Genomic DNA, 27569 nt, shown 5'->3' with positions numbered 1-27569 from the left:
CAGTTTATTGCTAATACTGAGCTGAATACAATGTGAAGGGACAAGTGTATGGCTCCAGCAGGCCTTGCCTTTCTTCCACATTCCCTCTGCCTTGCTAAAAATCATTAGATTACATTTCCTAAAGAAGAGATCAAGGTCTATTCCTTTATTTGGCCTCTTCCTCCTCCTGAAACTGACAACCAAGGTCTGTCTATCAAAGTAGTAAAGATCCAGCAATCAAAAAACCCCTTTGGATCATCTAATTAATGTGCCCAATTAAAATTAAACATCTCATCTCAACAGGGTATTTCCTCTTTTACCTTGATAAACAGGCTTTTTACTATGGGCCATTGCTGCCTGTCTCCTCTCTATCCAGAGCAGTTCTCCCTTCCCCTCCTTCCTTTTCTCCTCTCTCCCTTATTCCCTTTGCCTTCTCCCTCATCCTCTATCTCCTTGTCTTTGTCCCTTACTCCTGCCCTCTGTTCTCTTGGGGCAAGTAAATCTCCTCTGTGCTGAGAACTTGGTCTTGGGGGTCCTGAGATGATACCGTCTCTTACACTATACCTTTCATTGAAGTTTTATGATCTAGTCTTGTACGCAGATAACATGAGAACCCTGTCAAAGCCCTCATGGCTTCGTGGCTTACCTCACCACTTAGGAATCTGGCAGTGCCACACTGGAAGGAATCCAACCCACAAAGCAGAACATGCCACAAAAGCCAAGGGGGAAAAAAAACTGATCACACCTGTACTCAGGGCTTAAGGATCACATCCTGGTCCATGTGTGATTCTAAAACAGAATTTATTCTCTGCTTTTAAGTTCTTTTAAAAAAAAATTACAATGTAGGGCTGTAGAGATGACTCAGCAGTTCAGTGGTTAAGAGTCCTTTTCTAGAGGACCCAGGTTCACCTCTCCCCACTCACTGTAACACCAGTTCCAGGGGAACCAACATGCTCTTTGGGTCTCCAAATGCCAAACACATGTGGTGCATAGGCAAACATGCAAGTATTCATACATACACACAAAAAACTAAATATAAAAATTCTCTGCAATATATTGTATAGTTCAAGTTAAGTCTCAGTTGCTCATATCAACTTAAATACATTTCCGTAGGGGGCATCCCTGGCTGCATCTTACATGTCTGGGCTTACTGATGACATAGTAAGCAGGGACTGAGGATCAGGTCCATGTCTTCCTCTTTCCAACTGCAGTGTCCTTCACAGTTCACACCTAAAGCCATCTTGACATGTGAGCACTCAGGGGTCTTGGAAAAGTCATTGCAGTGTTAGTCTGTCATATGCAATGCTTCTGCTACAGGCAGGTGATGTCACCTCAGAGGAGTGCCATGAGTGAATGGTCACATCAGCTCTATGTCTCTTCTGTTGTTAATGGACTTACAAAGCACATATGTTTCCAAGGTTATTCCAGTTTATGCTGCAGATAGGGGCCAATGAGTTTTTGTTGGGACAATGGGTATAAACTCTCAGGGTATAATTGGCTGGGTTTCTCTTTAGAGCTAGGTGGATCTCAATCCTTAAGTGTGACTTACAGCTGATCTTCAGAAAATGTCCTTAGATGCATAGCAAAATGCTAAAAGAATAAGAGTGTCCCAAGGATCCATCCTCCTGTGTGGTGGTATGGGGTCTACATTGTAATTTTGGAGCAGACACACTTGAAGTCTTGGTTACAAAGTCAGCCATGAGCCTTGAGAGGCTCGGAGACATTTTGAAGTTGCAGTTTTCCCAAGTGAGGAACAGAGAAGCCACCAGCCAGAAAGAATAGACTTAGGCATGTCTAATAGCTGGTGTGATATTGTCCATAATTGGGAGCTGGGGGATAGAGGGGAGGATAGGGTGAGCTAAGATGAAGCAAGAAAAAGCAAGAGAGATGAGAAGAGGAGTGGGGAGCCTAATTTGGATATCCCAGGACACCCACATCTTTAAATCCCCTGAAACTCCTATGAAACCAACATATCCTTCAGGTGCATGTAACCCACCTGCCTCACCCTCCTCCCTTTTACTATTTTTCTTCATCCTCTTCCAATTCCTCCTCTCTCATCTACTTTTTCTTTTTAAAAACATATCTCCTTCATGCTGTAGTTGTGGGATTTTTATTCTTTGTGTTGGCCTTATTGTCAACTTGATACAACCTAGAGTCGTCTGGGAAGAGGGAACCATAATTGAGAAATTGCCCAGATCAGATTGACCTGTAGTCATGTCTGTGAGGGATTGTCTTGATTGATGATTGATATTGGAGGTTTGGTCTACTATAGGTGGCACCATCCCTAGGCTGTATATGCACATGAGCCAGAGAGTGTGAGTCAGCAAGTGCTATTCCTCCATGGTTCCTGCTTTGAGTTTCTGCTATGACATCCCTCAATTATGAAGTATGACCTGGGAGTGATATTAAGGTAAACCCTCTCCTCCTCTAAGTTGCTTTTGGTCAGAGTGTTTCATCATAGCAACAGAAAAGAAACTAAGACCCACTGCTACCTCACATTTGCACTTATTTGGCAAATGATTTCCAGAAAAAAGCCAAGTCTACCTGTTCATTCAAGTCATTAACTGGGCACTGCATGCCATGTTTCAGAGAAAGTCCTGGCATGGTCAGGCAAATGAAAACAAACTAGGGACTTTGGAACAAAACAATTTACAACATGCCTCATATGATGCCTATAAGGCACTGCACATGTCTTGTATATGTTTGCCATCCAAAATAACTCAACAAACCAGAATCCCATGTCCCACATCTACCCAGTAGAGCCTGGATATTTAAGAAGCAAACAAAAGATGCTCCAAGCATATGGTTTTAGCTGCTTATATTGTTTTATGCAGCTAGACCAATGGAGAGCTCAGTCTCCCCTGGTACCGTGATTGAATTCTTGAAAATAGGTTAAAGAGGGGGTTAGAGAGACTGAAGTGGCCATCTCCTGTAGCCAGGCAGTACTCCCAGATGAGGGAGGGGTACATCAATCCACTTACAAACCTTCAACCCAAAATTTGTCTTGCATACAAGATGTGCAGAAATAAAGATGGAGCAGAGACAGAGTGAACAGCCAACCAATGACTACCCCAACTTGAGATCCATCCCATGTGAGAGAGTCAACCCCTGACACCATTAATGATACTCTGCTATGCTTGCAGATAGGAAACTAGCACAACTGTCTCCTGAGAAGCTTCATCCAACAGCAGATGGAAGCGGATGCAGAGACACACAGCCAATCATCAGGCAGAGCCTAGGGAGTTTTGTGGAAGAGTGAGGGATAGAAGTAAGTAAATTGGAGGAGTCAAGGACACTACAAGAAGACTCACAGGGTCAACTAACTTGGGACTATGGAGGCTGATAGAGCCTTGGGTTACCAATCAGGGAGCATGCAGGAGGTAGACTTAGACTCCGTACACATTTGTAACAAATGTGCAGCTTGATCTTCATGTGGGTCCTCTAACAAGTGGAATGAGGGGTTGTATCAGTCTCTGTTCCTGCAAATGGATCCATTCTCCCCTACCTGGACCACCTGACTGGACCTCAGTGGGAGAGAATGTGCCTAGACCTGCTGAGTCTAGAAGTACCCAAGGAGGGCTCCACTTCTCTGAGGAGAAGAGGTCAATGAGGGAGGGATTTTAAGGGTGGGACTGGGAAGAGAGGAGGGAGAGGAGTTGTAAATAATAAAGGAAAAGGAAAGGAAAGGAAAGGAAAGGAAAGGAAAGGAAAGGAAAGGAAAGGAAAGGAAAGGAAAGGAAAGGAAAGGAAAGGAAAGGAAAGGAAAGGAAAGGAAAAAGTTATTAACCCAGAGGGAAAGCCCCGAGAAGATACACCAGTGAAATATTTTTAACAAACGCACAAGAAGAAGAGCTTCCTTGTTCTGTTGCAAGGTCCTCAGTTCTGACCCTCTTTCTTCTGCATTCCTCCATGCCTGGAAGAATATTGAATTGCCGCACCCTAATGTGCTAGTTTAAACTTTGAGTCATTCCATTCACATTAGGTCTTGCATCCTTGCTTCACCCTGTCATTCTGTCTATCAAGTGTATACATGGGGTGGCTGGGAACATGGCACTGTTGTTGATCTGTTTCTCTCTATGTGGTTGTGATCCAAAGGAGCCAGGAGGTGAAGGCTGAAGACAAGGATACAATCAGAGGGAAAGCAGACTCTCCTGAGAGCCAAAGGGAAATAGAGACTTCTAGTGTTTACCACCTTGTGTTTCCTTTCAACCACTGTCTTGGGATCTGAGTAATTAGGAAGAAAAGCTTTTAATAGCTTAAAGATGGGATCCAGGGGAATGCTAATGTGGCCATTGCTCCTAATACTCACTGGTCAGTGATACAGTGGGCTCTAATTTTATTTTCAATCTACTTTTTAAAATCCTGATTTATTTTGAGATCTTAACCCATCATAAAGTTTTATAAAAAGATTTCTATTTTTATTTATGTGATGTGGATGTGTGTATATGTCTACATGTATATAATCCATGTGTATGTGGGTGTCCACAAAGACCAGAAGAGGTCATTAGATCTCCTGGAGCTGAAGTTACAGGTAGTTGTGAACTGCCCAAGTTGGGTGCTGGAAACTGAACTCAGATTTATACTGTACATTCAGTGGGAGTCAGAGACAACAAAGGGGTAGGAAGGGGTGGGATCCATGTAGAATTCTCCTTAGCTCCTAGCTGTAGTCTGTTGACAGTTGGCAGTTGCTAGAGAAAGGGAGTCAGCTTTGTTTAAAGGTGTGGCCTATGGTAGGTCATCTATGCCCCAGTGAATAGCTCTATCTCATGCATGTATGGGCAGCATGAGTTGGAAAATATGAGGGTAAAAAGATGACATAAGACTGGCAGGGGGGAGTGAAGGGTGACTAGGATCAAAAGATATTGCATGCATACATGGACTCTCAAAGAATTAGTCAAATAGTATATTAAAAAAGAAATTTTAAGTTAAAACTTATCAGCTCCCAAGTTAGTATGTATATATATATATATATATATATATATATATATATATATATATATGCAGAAAATATACCCAGAATATTAGATTAAAAACAAAGCCAGGGGCTGAAGGATGGCTGAGCTGCTAAGAGCACCCATTGCTCTTCCAGAGTACTGGGTTTGGTTCCCAGCAACCATTGCCAGCTCATAACTGTCTGTAACTGTAGTTCTAAGAAATCTGGCATCTGGTTTGGGCCTTTATAGACGCTGCACGCATGTGTGTGGCAGTCATTCACACAGATACACACAAATAAAAGTAAATAAAAAAGTTGAAAAAAAATATGCCAAACTTGCCCAAATCTTCCATCTAATCATATTATTATTATTATTATTATTATTATTATTATTATTATGTTCATCCTATCTATTCATCCCTAGGGGTTGGTCTTAAAAATTTCAACTACAGTATGTGATTCTCAGACATATTTGGGAAGAGATCAGACATAAAATAAAAATAAACAAAACAGCAGGAATCAGTCAAGAGTGTGTGTTAGAAAGAGGAATGTTCACACTCCACTTGGCTGCCTAGGGCCTCGGGAGGCTGCAAGAGGCTGCTGACAGATGCACCCCTCACCTTCAGCCCTTCTGCTGTGACCTTCAGGATGCCAGGCTTGGAACAGACCGACAGGCAAGCAGAGCACCTTGAACAGAGTGGTATACGGCTGATGAGAGTGGGAGGAGAGGAGAACCGTGGAGCCACTGTCCTGTCAGTCATAGACAGCTGATTCCACCATGCTTGTTAAAATACAGCCCATCCTGCCCTGTTAGAACCTGATCTTTATTTAATAAGGAGCTCTATGATATGCTCTGGCCAGTATCTAGATGCTTTTAGAGAGATGCCCAAAAAGACTGTCAGTTTGCCAGTTTTTCATCACTTTGAGGGGCAGTAAAGGGGTAGGAAGGCACTGGACCCATGCAGACTTAGCTCCTAACTGAGGTGCTATTGACAGTTGGTAGGAGCTAGGGAAAGGAAGTCAGTTTTCTTTATGGGTGTGATCCCTGGTAGGTGAACCATGCTTATATATCCATTCTGATGCATACATGAGCAGCAAAAACTGGAAAACACGTGGACAGGAGAGGACATAGTATTGGAGGGGCTGAGGGTTGAACTTGATGTTCCTCCCCTCTTCCCATTCTCATTAACCTTGTCTTGTACCAGAGGTTTCAGTCCATAGCTTTTAGGCTCTGATGTCTGCTACAGGACAGGACAACAGGGTGTCAGTGTTGAAATGCATAGCCGAGAAAACATTTCCTCACAGAAGAGACAGAAAGAATAAGGGGTAGAGACCTCACTATCTCCCTCAAGGACATAACATTCCCATAATGTCTCACTTCTTTAAAGATTTAGTTTATGCTTTTATTTATGTGTATGTGTGCATGAGGGCAGGGGTATGTGTGTGTGAGTGAGGGTGTGGGTGGAGGTCAGAAGAGGACATCAGATCCCCTCAAGATGAAGTTATAGGGAGTTATGAACTTCCCAGTGTGGATGCTAGAAACATAACTTGGGTCCTCTAAAAGAGCAGTGAGTGATCTCAAGTATTAAGTCATTCCTCCACCCCAAGTGCCACTTCTGAAAGGTCTCACAAGCTTCCAATAGTACCTAACCCTTAACACATGGATCTCTGGGGGACATATGTCCAACCTATGGCAGATTTGTCATGCCAGTCACTAGCTGATGAAAACCATGCCTAATAATTCAAGCTGAGAGAAGCAAAGAAAAGTAACTTCCTTCCTGATTCCACACCTTGCAAAGACTGAAGGTCACAGAGATATGTCTTGACTGGGAGTTGATTCTCCAGCCATTGTATCTACCCCATTCAGACATAGTTCAGATTGGCCTTCAATTCAAGTGCCTCCTTCACCTCCCAAGTGGTAGGATTGCAAGAATGTGCACCACACCTGGCTTAGTAGAGAAAGGATAAGCAATACCTGTGTCATGGCATGGAAGTGTCATTTCTATACTCCATAAGAGACTGCTAGTTGAAGCAATGCAATTGAGTGCACATCTGCTATTACCCATGTATGAAGAATGTCTTAGTGCTAATCATTAGAAAGGCTAAAGAAGACGGTTAGTCCTCAGTCAACTAGAAATGTAGCTGACTTCAAGGACTTTTCCACAGAGACTTTGCTGATTAGTTTTAACTGTCAACTTGACACAATCTTGCATCATTTGAGCAAGGAGTCTTAATAAAAGAGAATCATAAGTTGGCATGTCTATGGTAGATTATCCTGATTACGTTAGTTGAAGTGGGAAGACCTGCCAACTGTGGGTGTTACCATTCCCTAGGCAGTGGAAAAAGTGAGTTGAGCAGCAACATGCACAAATGTATTGTTCTTTGCTCTTGACTGTGGATATGCTATGACAATTTCTCCCAAGCTGTTGCCATTGTGATGTCCCTGCAATGATGGGCTATATTCTGGAATTGTGGGCAAATGGGTCTTTTGTCCCCTGGGTTGCTTTTGTTGGGACATTTTATTATAGCAACAAGAAACAGAACAAAGACAGATGCAGCTTCTTACGTACTGACTCAGTCAGTCAATCAATTAATACTTATTAAGACTTTATTACAGGCCAGAAAGTCTGACGTATGAGTGAAATATAATTACCATAATGTAGTCAAGGCTCTGCAGAAGCTAACAATGAAGGTAAGGGATGGAAATAGCCACCTAACCATAAATGTAGGTGCATGTAGAAGACCCGTAGTCCCAAGGGGGTTCTGCTCAATTACAGAGAGAATTAAGAAGGAGAATTAATTAAGAAGGTGATCCATATTTGGGAAGATGTCAATGATAATTAATTAGGTTCTTGCAGATTGCCATAGTTAAGGAATATGTGATAACTTAATAGAGGCAATAAATACTAACAGTGAGGGTCACCGTGTGAAGGATAATGGGGCTTTCTTTCTCCTGTGCCTTTTGAGAATCACTGTAGAAAAGATACCAAGGTATATCTCATTCTTTGCTCAAATGGCTACAGAATACTAAGACTCATTGAGTTCTCAGCCACTTAATTTGGGTGCAATTAAAAGTCTGAGGGATATCGGACTGAAAAACATGTTTGTTGTTATTAGGCTAGCCATGTTGTCATGTGGAAAGCCACCTGTCCTTGACTCAGAGATTGCTGTGAAGAAGGACCAGCATCGTTGTCTCCCACCTGTGGGCCCATTTGTTCATCTACTCCAGTGAGGAGGAGAATGAGGGGCAGTGGGAGATGCTGAGGTCCTTAGAGTCTCCATGTTATTGAGACAAATGCTTAATGTCCTATATAAAATCAGTCTTCATGCTGAGAAGGGAAATAGAACAGAAATCTCATCTTGGATCCCCTTTATCAAGAAAAATGTATGAACACATATATATACAGAACATATACAACCCACAAACATATATATATATATATGTCTCCAGATCAAAAAGGCCTTTGTAATGCAAGAGAGAGAGAGAGAGAGAGAGAGAGAGAGAGAGAGAGAGAGAGAGAGAGAGAGAGAGATCCATCAACCAGAAATGGCTACAGGATACTAAGGATACTACAGGATACATGATACTTTGATTCATGTACAACCAGGGCTGTAGCAAAAATTTGAATTTCCTAGGAAAGTATACTCACCAGAGATAGAGTCAGAGTGACAGACTATTGGCCCACACTAGTCTCTGGGGTCAGAAGTACTGACACCATTAACTAAATATTGCCAGCAGCAGGGTCCATGGGGCATCATACCAATGTTAGGGTATGGCAGCAGACTGTGAGCACTTCAGAAAGTCAACAGAGGTGGCATTCAGGAGTTCAGCTGGTCACTCCCTGATTTAGATATCCCTCTAGGTGTCACAGAAGGAACAACATAGGTCTGGCCTTTGCAACTAACTCTAAACTGGAAAGTTTAGAGAGAATTGATTTGAGGTCAAGCCATGAATATTGAATGGGAATTTATAAAGACATTTTCAGACAGAGAGAGAAGTGAAGGCAGGAAGCTTTGGAAGAGGTAGGATGGTGGTCCACTAGGGGAGGTGAAGAGGCCATATTGAGGAGAGAGAGTGGTGGGGTTTGGGGAAGAGAAAGAAAGAAAACCCAGGAGGGTGTACTGAAGCAGGAGAACATAGGCTTCTCAAAAGCTATCTGGACAAGTCCGAAAAAAGGTACTTTTTAAAAATGACAACTTCTTATTCTGTAGCTAAGGCTGGCCTTGAACTGGTGGCAACTCTGCACCCCACATTCTTGAGTGCTGGGACTATAGTTATGAGTCCTCTCTCTCTCTCTCTCTCTCTCTCTCTCTCTCTCTCTCTCTCTCTCTCTCCCTCCCTCCCTCCCTCCCTCTCTCCCTCCCTCTCTCTCTCTCTCATACACACACACACACACACACACACACACACGCACACACACATATACACACACACACACCACATTTAGCTTCTTTGATTCATGTATTTCTAGCTTCTAAAGATAAAAGTCCCTGCCCATCTGCAATTAGTGAAGACTGAAATAGAGTCAGAGAGATGTAAAGTGGCAACTGTGCTTTTTGCATTGCCACCAATACCAAATATTAGTGCTTTCTGTGTTTTTCCTGTGGGATTCAAGGAGGAATTCACAGGAAGTTATGGAGGAAGGTGATCAGACTGACAGCTTTTCTCAAATACAAAGGATACAACATGGGGAGAACAGTGACCATAGGTAGACACTGAGGGAGCATAGGTGTGTCAGGTATGATTGCATCTGACCCCAGGAGAATAATTAGCCCACTGAGGGTGGGACACCAAGGATCTCTGCTCCAGAGAATAGGTGGGGTCATGAAGAGGACAACAGAAGAGAAAGACAGCCAACTTTGCATAAACACATGCTACGAGGACCTGGTACTTGCATCACAGGTCTACCAGATGGCACAAAGATATGTTTCAATATTCACTTTATGACTTTATATAATCCCTCTTATCATGTCCTTCTGGTCACTAGGCAGTGAGATACTTAATATTTATTGCCACTGTGGCTGGACATAGAAGGGTACAAGCCTCTGCATGTCTGTGAGAGGCTGTCTAGCTTGGGTTAATCGAGGTGGGAAGACCTGCTTTAACTGGGGATAGTCTGTTATCCTGGAGTGAATAAAAAGAGAAATAGAGTTGAGTGCCAGTGTGCTGGGTAGTTTTTATTAACTGGACACAAGCTGTGGTCATCTGGAGTCTTCAAGTGAGAAAATGCCTCCATTAGATTGTCCTGCAGGAAAGTCTGTAGGGCATTTTCTAGATGAATGAGTGATATTCGAGGTGATGAACCTGGGCAGGGGTCCTGAGTTATATAAAGAAGGAAGCTAGGCAAGCCTTGAGAAGCAAGCCAGTGGGTTCCATTCCTCCATGATTCTGTCTCTGGGACCCTGCCTGAGTTCCACCCTGACTCCCTCACTGATGGACTGTGATGTGGATGTGGGAGGAAAATAAACCCTTTCCTCCCCAAGTTGTTTTTGGCCATGGTATTTTATAGAGCAATAGAAACCTATGATGATCAATATTCACTTCTCTCTGCTTTCTGCTTGCAGATGCAGTGTGACCCTCTGCCTTACTCTCCTGCCCCAGCACCTTCCCTGTTATGGTGAGCTGTCCCTTGAATTATGAGTCCAAACCCTTCCTTCCTTGAGTTGCCTTGGGTGGGGATTTTGGAACTAACAGACACAGCAAGAAACATGTTTACTGCTTTGACCCCGTCTTTCCTGGTCACTTTTTGTGCAGTCACTGTGCTCCTAGAAAAGGCTGTTGCAGCCAGGGATGCATACCTCGGGTCCACCTTCACTTGGAAATTCCAAGGTTCCTGGCACTGACTGAAACCTGTGCTCTCCCAAAAGCAGTGGAGAAACAGGAACCATCTCAAGAGTGAACCCCCTCTCACTGAGCCCTCAGGCTTTAGTTTTAAAAAACCCATCTGTTTTTTTCAGAACAACATGGAAAGGCTAAAACTCATTTGGAAATCAAATTGCTTTGAGCCCTGAGCACCAAGGCCAATTTTATCTCCTCAAACATATACTTTCCCCGGTACCAACCAGCCAGCTGATACTTTCCTACACTCAAAGGAGGCAATTTTCTCCAATTTTCCAGTCTTTCTAGTTCTGTGTCCCGAGACACAGAGGGCTCTCTGCAGACAAGTGGCAGGATTCAAGAAAATGAGGGTGACCAGAAGAAAGGCTACATTGGGCATAGTCATCTTTTACGCATAGGTAGTCAGGGGTGTTACACAAAACCCTGTCTTGAGAACAGACAAAAAAAATTAAAAGATGACCAGGTGGGAGGTGGACTCCATGCAAAAACCCACTACATTCATTTTAGAATTAACATTTATCTGAACCAGGCTTAGAAAGGGACTATTCGCCATATTGACAGCTTGTGGGGATGATATGGAAAATTCACATAGGTGAGTTTTTCATCAGTCCACATTGGGGAGCCATGGGTATGGCATAGATTTGTTTTCTTTATGTGTGTTCATAGTTTGGGGTATGGTTAGGAGCTCAGATTTGGAAATATATGTTAAAGTTAAATTTGTAAGGCACATTGGAAATCTGGGAGGGCTCTGAATTTAGGAGAGGTCAGAACAACAAGAGCAAGAGTGTATAGGTGAAGAAGGCAGGACCAAGCCAGAGCCTGGGACTTGATCATGAAGAGCATTAAGAAGACAGATCACCAGCAAGAGGCCTGAGGTACAGGGAACTACCTCCAAGGGAGGGGGCTACACCAGAGGACAGCATGGCTAGGCTATAACCAGCATAAAGGATGGCCTAAAGCAGTTCTTCTCTAGGGGCCAACCACTCCGGAATGCACTGCTATCAAGGAGATGAAAGATCTAAGAGATGACCCTGAGGAATGACATTGGCATTCACTACACAGGTGGTCCTCTGTGACCTTGGCAAGAGGAAGGTCAGGAGCCTGGGGTAGATGCCTTATCAGAGTAGGCTCCAAGGCAAGGGAAGCAGAGTATGAAAGATATTATAGTAGACAGATGCCCCAGTTTGCAGAAGACATGGAGACCAGCTGGAACCCTACTGGGAACCTGGATTAGGTGAAGGGTATGGTGTGTGGGAATGCTCAATGGGGCAGAAATGAAGATGCATTTATTTCTAGATAAGCATATTCTTGTGCACAAAAATGGTGGAGAACCCTACAATTATTCCTCAAGACAGCGAAAGTTCACCTGTGGTTTTTCAGGTGCCTTCTAGAGCAGAAGTGAGTCACTGGTGAGGTGGAGTGGGAGTAAGCACAGGCAGCGCAAGGGGTAAATGTTTTAACCTCTAGTCATTTCAGCTGACGATGATGGATGAGAAATGGAGGGGTGAAGAGAGAGGAGAAGTGTAGAACTGAGGTGATTTAGTCTGGATAGAAGCCATGACCACAATGGTGTCCTATCTCACAGAACCCTGGAACAGCAATGAAAATGTCCCTGTGGTGGTTTGAATAAGAATAACCTCCCAAGGTTCATAGAATTGAATGCTTAGTCACTGGGGAGTGACACCACTTGAAAGGGATTGGGGTGTGTGGCTTTTTTTTGGAGGAAGTGTGTTATTAGGGATTGACTTTGAGTTTTTAAAATCCCCTGCCAGCCCAGTATCTTCCTCTCCCTGTCACTTTTTCTCTCCCTCTCCCTCTTCTTTTCCCTCTCCTTCTCCTTCTCTCTCCCTCCTTCTCTGCCTGTGAATCAGGACGTTCCTCTCAGCTAATTCTCTAGCACCATGTCTGCTCTAATGCCACCATGTTGCCCACCATGATGATAATGGACTTAACCCTCTAAAACCGTAAGCCAGCCCGCAGTTAAATGTTTTCTGTTATGAGAGTTACTTTGGTCCTGGTGTCTCTTCACAGCACCCAAAGGTTTGAGAGGGCAGTATACCTACTGTCACCTACTGTGGCAAATATGAGGTGTCACTCAATGGAGCACATATGTGAAGGGACTACCTGTTACTAGCCTCTCTCCCACATGCATGCAAGATGGACCTGCCACGAGCCTGTGGGCTCTGTCAGCTCTGTTAGTTTTTTGTTCTTCTTTCGTTGTAATAAACATACAAGGGGATTCTACAAAAGCTTCAGGATTCTAGATGATTTAAAGCGGTCAGAGCAGGTAGTCTTAGGAAACAATGAAGTAAATAAAAATCACTACTCTAATAATAAAGGCATCGCTCATGTGATATAGTGACACATGCACACGTGTACACACACACACACACACACACACACACACACACACACACACACACACACCAGTCCAGCTCCAGCTCCAGCTCCAGCTCTCTACACCTCAGTGAATGTCTGACAGCCAGAATGGCCATTCTGAGGTCATGGAGCTTAGCTTAGGGTTTTATAATTTTACTATCTATTACTTTTTATTCACTTATGCAAGTATTAAACTACCAATGAAACCATTAATTTATTTTAAAAGAACTAATTAAGGACTATAATCTTAAAACTTAAAACTCCAAACTAGTATGTGTCCTTATGATAAAAACAGATCCTTACTTCTAGACCATGAGCCCCAGTATTAAATCCCAGATACATATTAATGTCAGTGATTGGTCTACAAAAGGATAAAACACTCTTCCCCAAACAAACCTTAGTTACTTTCTCAGTAGAGAACGTTTCTATTTCCCTCCTGTTCTGTTATTTTCAAGAACACAGAAGTTAAAAAGATGGTGGGAACTCTGAAATATTCACAGAAAAGGTAAAAACCAGAAAAGGTAGCTGGGGAGGTTGGAAGAGAATTTCCTGAATTGGAGAGATCTGGATTCCACCTAGTGTGGCAGTTTGGAAACACCAGAGAAAATTAGGTTGATATGGGATCTGGGCTGAGTTACTTAAAAAGGTCTGCCTCATTTTACACATCTGAAAACAGGATTAGTGAATCTGTGGGAAGCAAATGGCTCAATGGTGTGGTATGCTCACTGACAGGTAAATGCTTATCAGAAGATGATCCAGAGGAGGTGGGGGGTGGGGTGGGGAGAAGGGGTAAGGAAAAAGAAGAGGAGGATTAAATTAACTCCTAGTGTGGGGGAGGGGCTCTGACTGGTTTCCCTTGTGTCCAGTTGACTCAGCACATCTCTAGGCAGCTTCTCATTTAATCAGAATCTGCTCTCAAAGCTTGTTGCTGACAGCAGGGGAGGGTGGGCCCTGAGGAAGGACTTTCAGCAAACTATGTAACCTGCTCTTCCTTTCTGTAACATCCTTCTCCCTCCCCTCCCCACATCCCCTTTCTTCCCCTTCCCTGCCCCTCCCCCTTCCCTCCTTCTCTCTCTCTCTCTCTCTCTCCCCCTCTCCTCCTTTTCTTTTCCTGTCCACAGCTACATCTCCCCACCCCCTCCCCCTGCCTCTTCATTTAGACTGTTAGTTTAGGACTAGGCTGTCAGAAACCATGACAACCTAAAAAAAAAAAAAAAGCAAAAACAAAAACCAATGCACATCTCTACTCTTTGACCCCACCTGGAATCTTTCTATCCCCTGTGCCTCTGTCCCCCAGTGAGCTCTAAACTCCAGAGTTGGATCTGGTACCCCTTTTTTCTACCTTTCCATGTATTCCTGGAACCTGCTTTTGCCTTGCTATTTGAATTTGTTTTACTTTCTCATCCTTGGGAATTGTATCTTAGCTTGCATTTGGTTCTTCTGATCACAGTTTGGCACAGACCGATGTTTTAGACATACATTTCCCAGAGGTCTGTTCTCTCTTATCTAACAAACCCTAGCCATCCATTTAAGACCATCATGGTCTCCAAAATGTCTTCCCATGGAGAATGAGAAAGTGGATCCAGTCTTTCTGCATCTGCTGAGTTAGAATCAATGTTTCTCAACAGAATGCTTTTCGAGTTCCCAAGGAGAGTGTATTTTATTCTCAAGATCTGACCTTGAACATTGCCTGAGCCCTCAGACCTGCCTAAACACTGGGTCAAAACACAAATGTATGCATGTGTACACACACACACACATACACATCACACATCACACATTGATACAATACAAAGAACACAAAACTGGGTGTCAGGTGGGTGGCCAGCCCACTGTGCTGCAGACCAGCTCTGCCTTTTCAGTCTCTCAGGAACTCTGTTGTTCTCTGAAACTGTTGGTTAGAAAAGCAAGGATTGGCCAACCTGAGGGGTCTCTTTTAAGAGCAATCCCTAAAGGGAACACAATGCAAAGGTTTGAAAATCTGCTAGCTTTTATCCTATTTACAGAGGTCAAAATACAGCAGGAGAAATACAGCCTGTCAGTAAGGACCAGGGAGGAGGCTCATGGGATTTCAGACCCCCTTAAAGGAAATTCATTATCCTGGACATCAAGAGTCAGGAACAGATGACCGTCTGCATATTGTTCTGTTTTGTTTTGTTTTTAAGAAAAAAGCCCCCCAAACTAGAAAATGAGGTGGGATCCAGGTTAGACTTGAGGTGTACTTCTCAGCATCTGCACAGACCCCTGTATTTGGCAGTGCCCTAGTTCAGTCCTTGTTCACTGCAAAGATCCCTGGTGAGTGAAAGTGAGCTGAAGGCAGAGAAGACCAGCATCTTGGAGAAGGCAGAATCAGCAGAGGCACCAAGGGCTCTGTTGCTTAGCAACCTGCTGAGAGAGGTAATGGCTCCAGGAAGAAGGCAACTCAAGGAGGATGATGGAGGATGGGTCCTCAGCAGACCCATTTCTCACAAAGCTGAGGCCTAGCTGATGCCTGTGAGGTAGCCTATAGAGTAAGGAGTGACTGTCTCAGGTCACATGTTTTTATAATGGTGATGCTTTGACAGTCTCATCCAGAGATCAGAGCCTCTGTGGAGCTTCACCCACACAGAGGTGATGGAGAGGAGATGGGAGTGGGAGGAACTCCCAGGTGCTCTAAAGACTATGGACTTACCGCTTATCCACTTTGCTTCTGGGTCATGGATTTTGAAGTCTTCACTGAAGAGATCTTCCACAGTCACTTTTTTCTTCTGAGACAGACTGGTATCTTCCGCTGGAGAAAGAAAAGACAGTATTAAACAACTGCAGAAGTGAACATGTGTCTCAAGGCTGGTACGGATGATCAAGAGAAAAGATATGCTTGTCCAGAACTGAGCTCAATGGTTTCATGTAGAAAAGTGGGCTTCTGGGTGTGCAAAGATACAGGAAACACCCCTTAGATATTTAGTCCCCATTTATGTCACCTGTCCCTGGCTATCTTTAAGTTAAAGGTTTGTTCTTGTTTATCTGTCTGCAGACTTCCAGGCCAGCACTCCCCCATCTTGACTGAAAACACTTGGGAGAAGCTTAGGTTGTTGTTGAACTAATATCCATCCTGAGAAGACATGCTCAGTTAATGGCCCCTCTTGAAAAGGTTTGAAAATCTGCTAGCTTTTATCCTATTTACAGAGGTCAAAATGCCCTGGATTTTGGCTCTCCCTCATAAGAGGCTATCTCCACTAGAGCCACAAAATCCATTTATCTTCTTCGGAAAGATGCTCAAGGTTCTCCACAAGGCCTGACTAGGCTAGACTGTCCAAGCGACTTCTCTTGTTTTGTGTGAATAAGAGATGGCACCTTAAGTAGAAGTACCAAATTCTTTGTCTACCTGGAATGCTTGCTTCCTTCCCTGTCCTTTTAACTGGAAAATGCCAAATTCACTGGATTTCTTTAAAGACTTGGATCTTCATCTCATCAGCTATGATGTGGGATAAGCTCAACTAATTAGCTTTGTGTGAATTCTATATGAGGTAGCATTGTTTGTTTTATTGTTTTTGTTTTTGTTTTTTTAATGGGTGTTTTGTTTGTTTTCTCAGGGGTGCAGAGGATTGAGCCTAAGGCCTTATGCATGACAGCCAAGCACTCTGCTCCAGGTTGCTGTCTTTTACAACTGGTGTTTGGTTGTGTTTGTGTCTCTTGCCAGTTTCTGTCTATTGAGCCGTCTTGGGGCCATCATTGTGTCCATTCTCTGTAGCAACATTTGCCTGTCTTAATTTTATATTTCCAGATGTATAGTGTGTCTGACCAAAGCAAGGAACTCTGTGGGGATTGCATATGGAACAAAGAGTGATCTCAGAACAAAGCCTCCAGCACTTTTAGTGTCTCCTCTCATAGATTCTACTGATCACCTTGTGATCCTGCCTTCTGGCTTCTCTGATGTTATATATTACAGACATCACAAGAAAAGCCACATGTACCTGTGTGGACCACACAGACCTGCTTATCAACTCCCTCTCTGCTGTTATCCTAATAAAGGGCCCTACTTTAACTGGACCATTTCTGAAATGCATTAGAACTTGTGGGTGAACTGGTTTCCTAAATTCTAAGTGGGATTATTGTGAATAAAATTCTTCAAAATTGCAAAGAGATACAATAAAAGATGTCCTTATTGTGAGACATGATCAGTGACTGCATATGGAGCAATCAAGATTCCAAACACAACATCTTAAAACAAGCCAAGCCTTCCATCTCATGGCTTTCTGTCTGCCACCCAAGTATCCACAGAAAAAGACAGCTTAAAATTCTATGAGTTTTGGCCTCTGTGGACATCAAGCATGTTTGTGGGACATATACATATACATTGACATTCACATTTTTAAATAAAATGAAATAAGTAAACTTAAAAATCTCTTAGTTGTTTTAAACATTTTTTTAATAAACATACAAAAGACAAGTAGAGTGGCAGTTTGTGACAGAAATACTGTATTGTGAATGTATGTGTATGTGAGTGTGTGAGTGTCTATGTGTGTATGTGTGAGTGTATGAGTATTATGTGAATGTATGCATGTGAGTGTGTTTGAGTATGTGAGTGTATGTGTGTGAGTGTATGAGTATTATGTGAGCGTATGCATGTGAGTGTGTATGTGTATTGGTGTGTGGGTGTGTGTGTGTGTTTCATTTAGGCAGGAAATTTGACTTTGCCCATAATCACCTTCTGTAGTTGCTCTCTGCTGCGTCTTTGGGCCCTAGTGTGGCTATTATACAATCCACTGGTTTATAGTCCAGAGGTGACAATGGACATGATCAACCCGACTTATGTGTTCTCAAGGCATGGTGAGCCCAACTGCAGGTATCTCATGGAACCATGAGAGTCAAAGTCAAACAAGCACCCAGAACACAATAGCAGCAGTGCAACAGTCTCGAGACAGCCAGGTTATCCCCATGGGCAGCAGGAATAAGATTGAAAAGGAATTCTGGGAAGGCTTTCCTAAGGAAGAAACAGTTTAGCCCAGATACAAGCAATAACAGAACATGCATGCTAGGAAGGGTTACAAGCATGAACTGCTAGGGGCTTTGGTGTGTTGAGGATATGTTTTATTGGCAAAGAAGACAACACGTTCAGGAAACAGCTGGAGATGAAGGTAGATGGATTCTCCCATAATTCTTCGATATTTTGTAATACAATGCTCCCTGGTGGCTTTCCTTTTAAAATCTGGTGCAAGAGTCTGTTGTACTATAGCCCAAGAGTGAGTCTCCACACCAGAAATTACAAAAATTTGTCATTTAACACCACCCTTCTCTTGTCCTTCATGTCCCAGCTTCTAAAGCTCTACCTGGACCCTCAGGCAGCCTCCACAGCTCTTGCTGGCTTCTGTCTTTGAGCACATCTACCTGATTCCTTCAGACCTGTCTCTGATATTTCAGTATGCCTGATAGCTTTTCACCCAGCTTTAAGACACACTAAGACTAAGGTCTTAAATAAAAATTAAGTATATTTTCATCTTTAAAATTCCTGATTAGCTTTTCTGAAATGAGAGGCTCCCCTGTCTTCTTTATTTTTAATTAATTAATTATTTATTTTATTTTATTTTATTTTATTTTTTTTTTTTTTGAGACAGGGTTTCTCTGTGTAGCCCTTGCTATCCTGGAACTCACTCTGTAGATCAGGATGGCCTCAAACTCAGAAATCCCCCTGCCTCTGCCTTCCAAGTGCTAGGATTAAAGGTGTGCACCACCACTGTCAGGCCCCTGTCTTCTTTAATCACATCTATTGTTCTTTTAAAATCTAAAATGCTGCTTCCCGTTTTCCCTTCTGATTGAATTTCTCGGGCCTCCGCCTCTGTCTTTCCTTGTCTTGAGCCAGTATTAGTGAACCACTACATTGGGGCCCAGCATATGTCACACAGGAGTCCTGGGTGTTGGAGACTCCTGGGGGTGTGGCCTTAGAAATGACACTGATGGTTTGGGTAGCATCTGGATCACAGATTCTCTCACAGTGGACCCAGATTTAGGACAGGCTACTCCCAGCCTCAAGCTTCTCCTAGTCACTATATTCTCACCCTCTGTTATGTGTGTTTGGGTTCTGTGAGTTTCTGCCTGGTCCTTCCTTCAAGGGTAGCATTCTATTCCAGGTGTGCATGGACCTCGTGTTGCTGCTTCTGAAGCAAGCACCAATGTGTGTTCCTCTATAGCTTCCCCATGCCTGTGACCAACATGGGGAAGACTACATGCCTAGTTTCTAGTGCCTTAGTTTCTCTTAGCCCTTTAGCTTGAACCTAGACGAGTACATTATTCTTCCAATCAACTTACCATACTAGTTAACAGGTTTCCTGTGGTCTGCAGTGGTACAGAGATGAGGATGAATATTTAGGTGAGTTTTTCAGCCCCATTCCTTTTTCTGAGATCTCTCTTGAACACTGATGCTATTAAAGAGGATGGTGGTTGGGAATATCTTTAGTAGGGATTTTAAAACGTGAAATAGTCCTCATCACCATAGGGCATGCTAAAACTTGCAGCAGGTACTCTAAGGTGTCTCATCCCCTCCTGGCCATTTTGGATAGAGACAGTCTTCCCTAGATGTTTCTTTCAGACTGGATCATAATGGTCACACTATCTTTTCTACCAAGTTAGCATTGAACCCATCACTATCTTTGAGCATTTATTCTGCATGAGCTTGGATTTTTTTCCTTCTTCTATTTAAGAGAGGGGCATTGACTTCACATTCTTAGGGCCCTCACACATTGTAGGTGCCCAACCAACTTCTTCAGAATGGAGAAAGCTTGGCTTCCCACCCTGTTCCACTGCTCTTGCTTACTTCGGTTCGACAAATCTCGGTGTTGCTATAGTATATTGTCTATGGCTATGTCCACAGTTTATAAAAGTCCCACAAATGGTAATTTACCCTAAAAGTTCATGTCTTTAAAGATACCTATGAGAAGTAGCAGTATAATCAAATTATACACACTGCACTTTTTAATTGAAACACTTGTATAAAACCTTCAGTTTTCTTATGCATGACCATAAAACAAGAAATTCTCACTTACTGTTCATATAGCTTCTTAATTCAATCCATCAAAAGTATCCAACCCCTCTTCAGACCCTTCGGTCCATTTCTATATATATTTAAAATAAATAAAAACTTTAAAATCTATGTATTGGCCTTTGTCCTTTAATGAATTGCATCTACTAAGCCTGAAGACTTTTCATCTTGTCTCTCACACACACACATAGGCTGAAAGTGTGCATGTATTCACTATTCCTCCCTTTATTTAAATGCATATTAATTAGAATAAATGGTTTTATTTAAACATAAATAAGATCCACATGTCAGTTCCCTTGGCCAAGGCTCTGCTTAATGGGTTCAGTCTTGTAGATGTGAAATCATCACTGTGAGTTCTTAGCCTTTCCTCTGTCCTTAACAGATACTTAAAATCATCAGAAAGCATCTCTTCCCATGCTTGTCTATATTGCAGCACACAACTATGTATAGCATTCTTACTGTGTGTATGTGCATGTGTGTGTGTGTGTGTGACTGTGTGTGTGTCTGTGTGTGTTCATATACATTTGTCTCTATACATTTGGGGACTAGCCTTTTTCTGTGAAATACTCTCTTTGAGCTAGAGAGATAGTTCAGCAGTTAAGATTATTGCTAAGAATCTGAGTTTGCTCCCAGCACCCAAGTTACATGGCTCACAGCCATCTCTAACTCTTCCTTTAAGGAATCTGATTCCCTCATCTGGTTTCTGTGGACAGATGCTCAAATGAGCACTTAACCTGCCCTCCCCCTGCATAATTTGAAATAAAATAAAAGGCAACCTTTAAAAATAGAAATAGGGACTCTCACTGGCCTGAAGTCCACAGATTAGGCCAGGCTCTCTGGCCAGCTCCTCCTGTGTTCACCTCCCCAGTTCTGGCATTATAAGCAGATGTCATACTACCTAGCCTTTCCATGTGGGATCTGGGCCCAAAAATCAAGGCCTCACAGGATGAAGTGTCTATCCCTTGTTATTATGGTGGGTGTCAGTCTTTGAAGGTCAGAAAGCCAACTGTGTTAGTGCCTAAGGCCATCAAAGACACCCATGTTCAATTGTTTTTATGAAATAGTGTACCATCCACAATGTATTGTCTGGGACCATAAACATTGAGGTGATTATATTTGAAGACAGAGGCAGAAGAAGAGCATACCTTTTTACATGTTCTCCTCAACATGCACACATACATATATACACACATATACACATACAGAGAGGGAGAGAGAGAGAGAGAGAGAGAGAGAGAGAGAGAGAGAGAGAGAGCGCCATGAAGACACAGCAAAAAGCTGCCATGAGCAAGCCAAAGTGAGACCCCACTAGAAAAGAATGTCAGCTGCACTATGACATTGGATTTTCACCTTCCAGTAGTATCAGAAAATACAAACCTATTACCCATTGGCCATGAGTTGGTGCATTTTGTTACAGTAGCATGACCCAATCAACAAGACTATAGCTATCTCCAAATTTCTGTTGACCAGCACACAAAAGTACAACATTTAAAGGGAGATGCTGGACGGTGTACTCTTCCAAGCTTGCTTTTATACTCAGCATATCTCCTATAAGCACTGTCTACTCTTCTGGTCTTGTAGAAAGAATCCAGAAAAACTACAAAGAAAACAGTTTGCTTAAGGATCCAGGGTCCGGATAACAAGAAGTTAATTGTAGCTCTTGATATATCTGAGGAAATAAGACTATATTAGACTTGAGTGCTTGACAACAAATTATTTAGTGACATGCTGTAGCTTTCTTCTTTATGGCTGCAGCCATACTTCCAGAGTCTTCAAGGGATATGTGAGAATATAAATTCATTTGGTGTGTTATTAATATTGCCTACTTAATAATCAATCCTGTTACCATGTCATTGGAGACTTTGATAAAGAGATTTGAAATATTTCTATAGCTGAAAGAAAGCCTAGGAAAGAGAATATAGGTGGTGGAGTGTGTGCCAATGGTGGAATATGTGTTCATGCTGGAGTATGTGCCTATTATGGTTTGTATATGCTTGGTCCAGGGAGTGGCAATATTAAAAGGTGTGGCCTTGTTGGAGTAGGTGTGTCACTGTGAGCATTGGCTTTACAACCCTTGTCCTAGCTGCCTAGAAGTCATTCTTCTTCTTTTTGCTTTTGGAACAACATGTAGAACTCTCAACTCCTCTTGAACCATGCCTGCCTGGATGCTGCCATGTTCCCACCTTGATGACAGTGGACTGAACCTCTGAACCTGTAAGCCAGCTCCAGTTAAATGTTGTTCTTATAAGAGTTACCTGGTTGTGATGTCTGTTTACAGCAATAAAACCCTACCTAAGACAGTGTCCATGGTGGAGTATGTGTCCATGGTGGAGTATGTGCCCATGCTGGAGTGGACTTCAGATATAAGCATTTTCCAACAGGCAAAGGATAATTGAAGATGAGTGGACACAGAATGCATATATAAAACCAAGTTCACATATTGTTATGAAATATGGAGATTAATGACCTTAATTAATGTCACTGAGTAAAGAAAAGGAAACCAATGCACATGAGGTAACTGATTTTCATGATGATGGTCTATGAGCACTGAGTGGTAAACATAACATAAAGAGCAGCATGAGTGAAGCCTAAAACCAGAAACACAGAAAAACAGAAAGTTCTGGGAGCTGGATTTAACAATCGGAGAAATGGATTATCATGGTGATTTTGTTAATTCATTACTTTTTAAATATATATTCTGGCAGCACTGAGTGTTAGTAAAGTCATATGATGGTTACTCTTGATTGTCATACTGATAGCATTTAGAATCACCATTTAAACAAGCCTCTGAGAATGTCTGGGAGTTTCTAGATTAGGTTAGATCCATCCTTAATATGGGTGGCAATACCAGGGGCTATGGTCCTGGACAGACTATCAAAAAAAGAATGTGGTCACCAGTGTCCATCTCTCTCTGATTCCTGACCAGCTGCCTCATGCTTCTGTCCCACGCCTCCCCAACCACCTCTTTCTCAAGTTGCTTTTGTCATGTGTGCTGTAGCAGCAATGAGAAAAGTAAATACTACAGGTATGTGGTAGTCATAGTTTGTATTCTCACCTAAATGTAAGGTCTCAGGCAATGTGTGTCTAACTGATCCATCAACACCAAGTGAGCCAACTAAACCTTCCTAAGACAGTGCATCAGCAGCATAACCCAGGTATACAGGGCTCCCAACAGAGAAGGGGTGGGTGGTCAGCTCTTCAGCAGGAGTAACAAGAGTAGACTCACTAACTCCAGATCCTGTGCCATACACTGTGTTCCACATGTACCTCGAGAGGACCCTGGGCTTTAGAAAGCATCATCTGTTCTAAGGAGATCACATTTTAATTCAGAATTTTGCTGGCTCTGTTGATTATTCTCTATTTAATTGCCATCTCTGTTAATTCAAATTGTACATGAAACTAATGTCTACTGAATACATATCAGGAGAAAGAAAAATAAAAAGTCAGCGTTGAAGACACTTGACTTCTCCTCTGAAATATGGAACAATATAACATTAAGCTGAACATATTTCTATTATTTTCACAATGGCAAAGATGAACAAGAACCAAACATCTTAGCCAAAAGGAGTGCTCTGAAGACTAAGGAAGGAGCCCAGGGCTTTATTTCTGTGGCAGTAATGGGAAGAATGGGAGGGGAGGCATGTTCAGTTGGGCTCTTCTCTCAGCCTGACTGCACAGTTCTCTCTAGCTATGACTTCCCCCAAGCTTGCAAAGTAGGCATGGACACCCATGCCACCTCAAAATAGGCATTCTCCTGTGAGCATACCAAAGCTAAGTGTTGCTGCTGGCGGTGGTAGGGGCAGAACACTATTTTCTCACAATATTAGGGGCAAATGCTGTTTTACTGGACCACATTAGCCAATAGGTTTGTAGCCTTAGAGCTCTAAAGAAACATCTGTTCTGGTCTTCAGCTTCCTACCAGAGATTCTGGACCCAATGAAGCATCATGCCTACCCTTGCTTCCTGAGAACATGGATAGTTCCTTTTCTGTCTTTGTCAACTCTGTTTGTCCATGTACTTAGAATCTGTGGGCTACCTCAAAGTAACCCTATCTTGAGAGGCTTGAATGGGAAGATCTTTGTGAAGACACTGTCTAGCCCACCATGTGTACCCTTTCAGGTCTTCAATTTGCAACCAGCTAGGACTTTCGGAGTTCATCTGCATGCATAGTAATCTACTCACTTGAGAAGGATATGAAACTGGGCATGTGGTCTGCAGACATTGCTTAGAGGCTAAGAGAACACCATAGTTAGATCTACTTGGTGTTCTTGCAGAAGACCCAGGTTTTACTCCCACCACAAGGTGACTCAGAATCACCTGCAACTTCAACTCCAGAGGAATCTGATGCCTTCTCCATATTTCTGCAGGTTCTACATGCACATGATATATATATATATATATATATATATATATATATATATATATATATATCCATGCACTCAGGCAAATACCCATTCACATAAAATAAATATATCTAAGGAAAAAGAATTTGTCTATATATGATGAGTTAAACCTGGTGATTTTTATAGGTTTTCTTCAGAGAGGTCCAGCATTCATGGATGTGAATCCATGGTATGAGAAAGTTCAAGAGCAGAAGCTACAGCTGATGGGTCCAGTGGGGTTTAAGGCAATGGCTTCGCTTCTAAAGCAGGCAGTGCTCATTTCAGCCTGATCCTCCTCTGGTTCCTAACCTGCTTGGTTCACCATGGCCCATTTTCTTCAGTTCTCTGACCCTGAACCTAAACTTGTGAATAATTGCCTTGGTGACTGTTCACTAAACCACCACCCATATTAGCCAGTGCCTTGGAGAGCATTGTTCTGGATGTGTGTCACATTAGTTTATAGTTTTCCAATATGCTTTCTGGGTGACAGGCTCCAGAGAAAACAAGGAACACCATAGTTAGATCTACTTCTTCTGGGTTATGTTTCTTTAACATTGGAGTATAATGGAGCAAGACCTGAAAAGCCTTTACAAATAAACTCACATTGTATTTGCCTTGGCCTTAATGCACACATGAATAACAAGAGTGAATTGCCATCTTTAGGGAAAATGGGCCTTTAGTGCAAGAGTTCCACAGACAAGCAAGCTCTACCAGACAATCTGTCTAGAGGTAGTAAGGGGAAGTCAAGAGAGAGAGTTAAAGATGATTCCAACAACTCACTGCTCAGTCACTCTGAGTCTGCAACTCACAATAAACCAATCCTTCCACATCTGTTTCAACTGCAAGGATAATTTGAATGCACCATTCAGATTCAAGGTTCGCAGATCAGAGTCATTGGGTAGTTCAAATCTAGGGTTCACCCTTGTATGGTTGACATGGATTAGCTCCCCTGGAGTCTGTCCCTTTGCTTCTCAATCCAAAGGACCATATTCCCAGCAACCACCATGACCATAATTTCAAGGAAACACAGGTTCATCAGATGATCTGCCTCCTGTTTAGCCCTAGGGACATTTCTTCAGTGATGGGGAAGGTGAGTGTCCCTCCTCAGTTCCCTTTGTGGTCATATAACATGTGAGGCTGCTCTAGCCCTCAGTTAATGAGTTAAGGATAACAGTAGACATGGGTGAAGACAAGATGGCTGTGGCTGACCAGAGTCACCAAAATAGACAAGGACCATTCTGTTACTGCACACATACTTAATTTTGTTAATTGATCTCCATGAAAGCATATTGTTAGGGGGCCAGGGTAGTTAGAGGATTTCCCTGAGGCCTCAATGTATGGAGAAGGAATACAGTCCCTTCTGTAAAATAAGGAATATGGTTGGCAGAGTGAGTAGTGGCCAAGGGCTGGGGTCTTGAAAGAGCTACATCACTGGATCCTGGAAAACCAATTCCTCACCATCGAAGGGCTGTGGTTATGTGTGTCAAGGATGTTCTGTGTCCTGTCTGTGATGCACTTCGGATGGATGCCTTGTGTTCCCATTGTAAAACATTGTTTCATTAGCCTCTGCTGGCGTCCCATTGTGTGATACTATTGACTCATTCCATTTCCCCTGAATTCTGTATATAAGATACTATAAGTACAGCATCTTAATACATTTGTTTGGCATAAGGTGCAGCTGGTGCAAGATCTCCTAATCCCAAATGCTACTATCTACACTACTTTTTGATCCTCTGGTCCTCCCCCCTCACTAACCTGTTACTGAAGAACTACTTGCTAGTCCAGGTTAGTAGATGGTCTTGAAAGGACAACATAAACCCAATTTTTTCCATTTAAGGACCAGGCCTAATTTAGGAAAGAAGGCCATAGATACCACCTCCAGGAATAGACTATAACTCCCAGAAACTATGCCATAAGATATCACCTCCAGGAACAGACCATAACATCCAGAACAAGATCATAAAACCCCCTCCAAAAGAAGAGCCTGGAGATAACCACAAGAATAGGAAAAAAATCTTATCCCAGGATGGGTCATCTGTACTGGACAGTTTTTCTTTGTTTTTTGTTTTGTTTTGTTTTGTTTTGTTTTTGTTTTTGTTTGGTTTTGGAAACAGGGTTTCTCTGTATAGCCCTGGCTGTCCTGGAACTCACTTTGTAGACCAGGCTGGCCTCGAACTCAGAAATCTGCCTGCCTTTGCCTCCCAAGTGCTGGGAGTAAAGGCATGCACCACCACTGCCTGGCTGTACTGGGCAGTCTTATCTCATCCTACAGTTAATGACTTAGGAATGCAAACCACTGACTACCTGGCACAAGCTATTCAGAAGCTGACCCCTGTGACCTCCCCAACACCCACCAATGAACTTTTAGATGACCTAACCCACTCTCTAAATATAGAAGAACTAGCATAGTAGCCAATCAAAATTATACTAATGTTACCACTTTGACCCCTGCCAATCACAATAGAGATTACCTAATCCTTCTAGAGAGTTCTTCCTGGTTCTCTATAACAAGGCCTACTTGTCTTTGTCTGAGGTCGCCATTTTGAAGAATGGTTTATCCCCACATGCTAGATGTTTCTACAGAATAAATGCTCTTTGCCTTTGCATACTAAGTCTGGGATCAGACCCTTACAGTCCACAGACATTCAGAAATACTCAGGGAGTGTTCATGTCTGCCCTTCTCTTTCCTCCCCGGAGACAGGATGACATAAAGCACTTATCAGCTTCTAGAAATGGTTGTGATGGAGAGCTCTGTAGGGATAGTGGGAGGAATCAGCATCCAATCTCGGAACTCAGGCCTGGTGTCCAAGTCTTTCTCTGCCAAGTTACCACAGGCTCTCTTCATCAGTCTTTATACCTGACTGACCATTTACTATGCCCTCCTTATTTTCCAAGCCAGGCTATCACAGAGTGACACGCATGCTAATGATGGTTTTCAGTGGCCACCTGGGCTTCCTTGTTCTCCAGTGGGTTCATCTTTTCTCAGTGGTAAAGTTCAGAATGTAATTTCTCAGCCAAGACAGTTGTCACAGGCATTGCATT

The 27569-nt window shown here is 42.7% G+C and overlaps 1 protein-coding gene across 4 annotated transcripts in view; it reads right to left on the bottom strand.

The window, feature by feature from the left end:
- Dpp6 (dipeptidyl peptidase like 6) overlaps nt 1-27569 on the bottom strand; it is an 830048-nt gene that overhangs the window by 336308 nt on the left and 466171 nt on the right. For 3 of the 4 annotated variants that reach the window (XM_021163979.2, XM_021163976.2, XM_021163978.3), the window contains exon 3: nt 15802-15900. In XM_021163979.2, coding sequence (XP_021019638.1) covers nt 15802-15900 — 99 coding nt within the window. Of the gene's footprint in view, nt 1-15801; nt 15901-20149; nt 20219-27569 lie in introns of all 4 variants that reach the window. The other variant, XM_029477512.2, reaches the window with a different exon arrangement.

The sequence above is a fragment of the Mus caroli genome, unplaced genomic scaffold (assembly GCF_978045245.1).
Source record: "Mus caroli unplaced genomic scaffold, Mus_caroli_1 scaffold_4, whole genome shotgun sequence".
NCBI lineage: Eukaryota > Metazoa > Chordata > Mammalia > Rodentia > Muridae > Mus > Mus caroli.
Note: the sequence above shows the minus strand (reverse complement) of the source record. Positions and strands in the feature narration are given on the sequence as shown.